This window comes from Solanum verrucosum, unplaced genomic scaffold, assembly GCF_900185275.1.
Source record: "Solanum verrucosum unplaced genomic scaffold, falcon-dt-bn FXZP01001278.1, whole genome shotgun sequence".
Taxonomy (NCBI): domain Eukaryota; kingdom Viridiplantae; phylum Streptophyta; class Magnoliopsida; order Solanales; family Solanaceae; genus Solanum; species Solanum verrucosum.
This window is the reverse complement of record NW_026020317.1, coordinates 1,474,413-1,481,353: the sequence shown is the minus strand read 5'-3', so window position 1 is coordinate 1,481,353 and position 6,941 is coordinate 1,474,413. Positions and strand designations below refer to the sequence as shown.

The 6,941-nt window shown below is 36.2% G+C and overlaps 1 protein-coding gene across 1 annotated transcript; it reads left to right on the top strand.

Annotated features, from left to right (window-relative positions):
- On the top strand, nucleotides 1-5,773 carry LOC125835195 (factor of DNA methylation 1-like). The gene is made up of 5 exons (XM_049514322.1): nucleotides 1-1,235; nucleotides 2,966-3,181; nucleotides 3,596-3,824; nucleotides 5,013-5,222; nucleotides 5,422-5,773. Exons 1-5 carry the CDS (start codon nucleotides 6-8, stop codon nucleotides 5,610-5,612), a joined length of 2,076 nt encoding a protein of 691 aa, XP_049370279.1. The 5' UTR covers nucleotides 1-5; the 3' UTR covers nucleotides 5,613-5,773.
- Nucleotides 5,774-6,941: the final 1,168 nt, after the last annotated feature.

Here is a 6,941-nt window from a genome sequence, read left to right as displayed (position 1 = left end):
GTAAAATGGCTGAGCTTGAGAAGGAGATAGAAGCTGCATTGAGCAAGATAACTCATCTTGAGAGGGAAGGAGAAGCTGCACTTCGTAAGATAGTCGCAGTAAAGAAGAAGAAACAAGCTGCATTGATTAAGATATACAAGCTTGAGAAGGAGAAAAAACGTACAGTTAATAAGGTAGCTTTGCTTGAGAAGGAGAAAGAATGTACAGTTAATAAGATAGCTTTGCTTGAGAAGGAGGGAAAAGCTGCATTCTGTAAGATAGCTACGCTTGAGATGGAGAAACAAGATACATCAAGTAAGATAGAGCAGCTTGAGAAGGAGAAAGAGGACGCAGCCAAGAAGATAGCTTTTCTTGAGAAGGAGCTAGAAACTAAGGAAGAGAAATTTGGAAAGTATATGAATGCTCAGCTTCAAAAGGAGGAGGAGCTAAGAACCAAGTTTGAGGATTTCAAAAAGCATACAAATGCTGAGCATAAGATAGAGAAGGACGCTGCAATGAGTAAGATAGCTATGCTTGAGATGGAGCAACAAGCTGCATCAAGTAAGATAGAGGAGCTAGAGAAGGAGAAAGAAGATGCAGCCAAGAAGATAGCTTTTTTTGAGAAGGAGCTAGAAACTAAGGAAGAGAAAATTGGAAAGTATATGAATGCTCAGCTTCAAAAGGCGGAGGAGCTAAGAACCAAGTTTGAGGATTATAAAAAGCATACAAATGCGGAGCATAAGATAGAGAAGGACGCTGCAATGAGTAAGATAGCTATGCTTGAGACGGAGCAGCAAACTGCATCAAGTAAGATAGAGGAGCTGGAAAAGGAGAAAGAAGACGCAGCCAAGAAGATAGCTTTTTTTGAGAAGGAGCTAGAAACTAAGGAAGAGAAAATTGGAAAGTATATGAATGCTCCACTTCAAAAGGAGGAGGAGCTAAGAACCAAGTTTGAGGATTATAAAAAGCATACAAATGCTGAGCATAAGATAGAGAAGGACGCTGCAATGAGTAAGATAGCTATGCTTGAGAAGGAGCTTGAAACTAAGGAAGTTAGAGCATATAAGCAAGCTATAAGAGCTTTAAGGGAGATCCAAGTTGAAGATAAAGAACCCAAGGAAAAGGTGAAAGAGTTGACAAAAACTATGCAAAAGCTCACCGAGGAAAGACAATATTGGGAAACTTTAGCTAAGCAGCTTAAGGGCAAGGAAAGTGAGACAACTGAGCTAGTAGAAGCTCGAAAAAAGATGATTAGTGTATGGGTCTTTGGACATTTTTTAAGCATAATTTTACTACAGCTATGCCTTAAGCATTATTCATTCTGCTAATTAGATCCGACATCAGGTTACTACTATGGTTTCTTTGCCAGGAAATATGCTTTTGATGCTCAGAATTAAGCAAATCTGCAGCATCTAAGCCAACAACTTTCTATCCTATATTTCTCTATTTCTTTTTTTCCTCAATCTGCATATATGTAAATTGGAGTCTATACCTGTCTGCTTAGAAAGCAATTTGAAAGCATTCAGTGTAGGATTTCATTCTGAAAAGTTCCCTAGGTCGAAACTCCTAAATCATCATTGACAATGGATATAGCCTCATGCATTTCCCATGAACCATCTAATTTCGTGTTTTACTGAAACATGGTTTAGTATGTTCCTCATGTATGAACTATGCACAAAGTAAATTCTAAATAACCAGCAATTCCTCAAGTATGTTGCAAGTTTTGTTGTCTGTTTATCTGATAGTCCTCTTGGGACTTACCAGCAATTATATTACTATTTGATGAAGAATTTGGTTCTCTTGTTTTACCTGGAAATTGCATGACTTTGAGGAATCCATTTCCTAGGATTTAGGTTGATTTTCTACTTCTATTTCATGGTTGGAAGAAGTACCCTAGCTATTAGCCTATTAATTCTAGAGGCTATGGACTGAGGTAACTCCTAAAATATGCACATAAGGTTTTAATCGTCTGATGTTTGATATAAGCATCTGTATGGAATTCTTACATTTATGTGCTTTGATAGTATAGTATGTATTTGGGAATTCTACCTGTTCTGACTGTCTACATGCAAGTACATGAACATTCTGTAACAGGTACACTTCATCTCAAATGAGGATGTATTAGCGGTTGCAGATCAAATTTTTTGTAGGTATTTAAGAGTAGTGTGGCTCTTGTAGGCACTAACCATTGCAGAATACCTGTTTATTGGTCTGTTGCCTTACCACCATTTGCTTGCAGAGTATTGTCTTTGCTTGTCTGTGGGATTTTTTTGTTTTCTGCATCTGTGGACTCCTCCCTTTAGATGGATGATGTGGTTGAAAAGATTCAATGACGTGAGTGTCACCACTAGGAAAATGTGTTGCAAGAAAAACATGTATAAACTGTCACCACTGTAAGATTGTGTTAAAAGTCAAAGGGTCTATCTGTGTTAAAGAATGACAAAAGTCCCACATCGGTGGTTTATGAGATGGGTGGACTCCTTACAAGGCTTAGGCAATCCTCCTCCCTTTGAGCTAGCTTTTGGGGTGTGAGTTAGGCCTAAGACCTAATTTAACATGGTATCAAAGCAGGGCCCGTCTCACCCGATGTTGGGGCCCCCAAAATCAAAATTGCCCACGCACCAGATGCTAAGCACTGGGCGTGAGGTGGGGTGTTAAAGAATGACAAAAGTCCCACATCGGTGGTTTATGAGATGGGTGGACTCCTTACAAGGCTTAGGCAATCCTCCTCCCTTTGAGCTAGCTTTTGGGGTGTGAGTTAGGCCTAAGACCTAATTTAACAATCTGTTTATCCAATATTGGTTCTATTGATGACTATGTTAGTGAAACACTTCTCTGACTTGTGTAGCTTTTCTGGATGTAATTTCTTCAAATACATGAATTGCTAGGGTTTGCACTTGTAAATCAATATGGAAACACCTTATTCATTCACTTTTCCATTCTGAATTTATGAGATAATGACTGAGTTGTTTTCTTTCTTTTTCAGGTTCTTTCTGAGCTGAACTATGACGATGTGGATATTGGCATAAAAAAATTTGGTGCCATTGATAGTTGTCCTTTTCGCACTGCATGCAAGCAGAAATTCTCTCATCAAGTTGCCGAGGAAAAAGCGACAGAATTGTGTTCTATATGGCAGGCAAATGTGGAGAACCCCAAATGGAATCCATTCAAAACTGTCATCTTAACTGGGGAAGTTCAAGCAGTATCTATCTGAATCCTTTCTTCTTCCCTCTTACCTGTTTAAGCTTCAATTTTTGTAGAGAAATATTCAATTTGTTGTTGCTTGTCAAATGAAATGAAAATTTTTGGTTTCTTAATTTCAGAAAGTCAAGTGATTCATGTAGTCAAATGATGCAATAAACACACCCCTTTCATAATAAATTAGTGAAACGGGCAACAAAATGATTATGTTCAAACTGATTTCTCTAGTTTCTATGGTCTAATTAGCAAACATCTTGTTATTGATACAATTCATTCCTCTGAAGTTATTCTCTCCTTACGTGGAATTCTAACTCAACTGTTTATCTGATGTCCCCTCCAAAACATTTGCAACTGAACTCTTTCTACTTTAAGTTACATGAAAATTCAATCCTAATAACCATTATTTGTGCTTCAGGAAACAGTAGACCAAGAGGACAAGCATCTCCAGCAACTGAGGAAAGAGTGGGGATATGAAGTATATTTAGCTGTTGTTATAGCCTTGAAAGAAATCAAAGAGTATAACATGAAGAAAAGAACTACGACGCATCAGCTTTGGAATTTCGAGCAAGGTAGGAAAGCTAAGCTAGAAGAAGCCATTTGTTTAATGGAGGAAAAACTGACGGAGGCAAAGATCAAAGATACAGGTGTGCCTTAGTGTCTTATACTCTTATATTTATGCAATTGCTGTATTCTCCTTCAGCTTGTAGGTTCAAGTCAACCTTGCATATGCTCTGAGTGACCATTTACTTGTTAGTGGCCAGATAAGATCAAGAGGAACATCAAAACATATTTTTTATAATGATGCCAAGTATGTGGTAGCAAAATAAGAGAAAAGTACTAAGCTTTGTATTATAAATGAGGGGGGCGGGGGGGTTAGATTGTTCAAAGATGGCAATTATTCCATCTTTTCTTTTTTCAGATAAGGACAAGGGCTTAGTGAATGTTCTTCCCTCTGCCTCTTGCATTATGAATGAGAAACTAAAATCACTTTTTTTAGATGATTGCCAAAATCTATTCTGATCATAAAATTTCAACCTATCTAGGAGCAGAATTCTAGGCCAGCACGATCTACACTTCAGATAAAGTTAGAGGAAAAATTGAGTTAAAGATTCTTATCCCAATGAACATGCCATAATTTTGTTTGTTGTTTGATTGCCCTATTTATATATGAATTTTGTTGGCCATATTATTATATTTAAAAAATGAGATACTACAGGGTGATGACATGAGTTGAGCTTAAATGGAGAAACATGTTCCGTGAGGCGTGAGAGTTCATATAGCCGACCCCAACTTGTTTAAGACTAAGGTGTAGTTGTTTTAGTGGGATACTACAGGGGGGAGTACTGTGTATGAAATAGATCAGTAGCGCCATGTTTAGTTTTTTTTTATTGATTAAAGATCATTAGAGACCAGGATTGTAGTCCCTATGGAGACAAAAAAGTTGGGTGATTTATTCTAATTTGTTTATGGTTTGGTGGCCAAAGTTACCTGGTATTGTACTGGTGGAAAGATGGAGGTACCAGTGGAGAGTCAAGGTTCGCATAAGTGACCTGAACAGTGACACAACCATTATCATTTTTTTTTGTTCAAAATGCTCATGCAACTCCTTTCCCTCCATGTAGGAAAACCACTGGCCTACAATAATGTATGTGTGGGTTTTAGGTGCCTTCCTTGATATCTTTGAAAGAAAATAGTATGTCTTTGTTAAATACTACAGAAATATATGAGAAGTATGCATCTCTCTAGAAGGAACATATGAAAAGTATGCATTGGTGTAATAAAGATATATGAAAAGTATGCATTTTTGTAATAAGTCACAAGTTTTCTACTAGGATTTGTGAAGGTGGATGAGTTGAAGCCAGGGACAGAGGGCATTAATCTAATTGTTAAGGTCCTAAATACTGATGTGGTGGTTGACAAGAGCGAAGAGCATCAGTCCCTACCGTCATACCACTATTCTCCTTTCCGAATCACACGTGTAGCTGAGAGTCTAGTTGGAGATGAAACCGGAACTATCATATTAACTACTCGTAACGAACAAGGTAATGTCATCTTCTTTTTCTCTATTCTTTCAGTTGCCTTCATCTAGCTCCATCTTTTCTTTCTTTTTGTATCCCCGGTCCAAGATTGCTCCATCTAGCTCTCCACTATCAAGGAACCATAAATGATGGTCACAAAGTTAATGCTATTTGCATAATATCTATTGCTTATGCTTATGATAGCTCTGGTTTTGTCATGTAGTTGACTTAATGACGCCAGGCAGCATCCTACTTCTTTATGGTGCAAAAATCCAAATCTATCGAGGTTTCTTGAGGTTAGCTGTAGAGAATAAGATGCAAATCAAAGTTGCAGAACCTATGGAGTTTCATGTAGATGATGATGAAGATTGCAATTTGTCTTTAGCTGAGTATGACGCAATCCGAAAATATTGATGAGTTCTACACTATTCAACACTTTGGACTTGCAGGACTGCTCTGCCCTAAGAATGCCTTGGTGTATATGTTTGGTTCTTTTTGCACAGAAGCTCATTGTATCATTGATTGCCCAAAAGGCTATTAGCTTGTGTCGTTTTAATGATAGAATTTCAAAATCGCATTCTTGTTCTCTGGCTCTCAGCAGCGCGCCTCCTTCAAAATGGGGAGGAGATTATAATGTAGGGAATCAAATCATCACCATTCAAGTAACCAACCAACTGAGCTACTAAGATTCCCTACTATTCGAAGTATATGTATTTTCCTATGTTAATTTAATGGATGGTGACCATTCATCACTTTACTGCAACTATTTTGCAATGCAAAAATCACTTTACTTGAATATTGTTGACATTCAAGAAGGGCTAAAACATAACAACAAGACAATGAAGTGTTCACGCGTGGTACATTTATTTTCAAAAGAGGAGCTATTCGGTGTTAATGTACTCTCCTTTCACTTTTATTTGTCCACAATATATTTAACACACTTTTTATAAAATAAAAAGTCAAGTATATATTTTATTATAATATTTGTATTAATTGATGTATAGTTTTTAATATACTCAAGAAATGATTTGAAACGAGTAATTTATGTTAAAAGGTAAACTCAAAAAAAAAATTGTCTCTCTCTGTGCTAAATTGGAAGAGTAAAAAATGAATTTAATTTTAGTATTGTGAAAAGTAGAAATGAACTTAGTTCAACAATTATTTTATAGTAATAGTAGTTCATATGTCAAGTGTCTTCACGTGGTATCAAATTAAATTAAGCCACATCTTTAATTTGCTCTTGTGAGCTCCACATAAATTTCTTGTTGAGGGTTTCTAATTAAGACCAACCTCTTCTTTCTAATATTAACCACAGCTTTCTCTAGTGTAATATAAATGAATTGTTAATTCCTTTTAATGAATTTCTCAAAGTTCAAAAATGTATTATTATTATTTTTAAATTACCGTTCTTTTTAATGAAATTACTACTTTTAAATCCAAATAATTACTCTCTCTTCTTTCTTTTCTTTTTTTTAAAAAAAGAATTTGACAAAATCAAACGAATAATATTAAATAGGCGTTTGGCTATGCGATACCATATCACGATATAGTATCGTGAGATGGAATCAGCGTTTGGACATGCGATTTTATGCTGATTCCATCTCATAATTTCATATCATGAGATGTGATTCCATATTCTCCAAAAACCATGATATGGAATTATATGGTAATTCCATATCATGATTTGAGATATTTTAATACAAAAATTGATCTACGAGTTTATATTTTGTTAAAACAACCCCA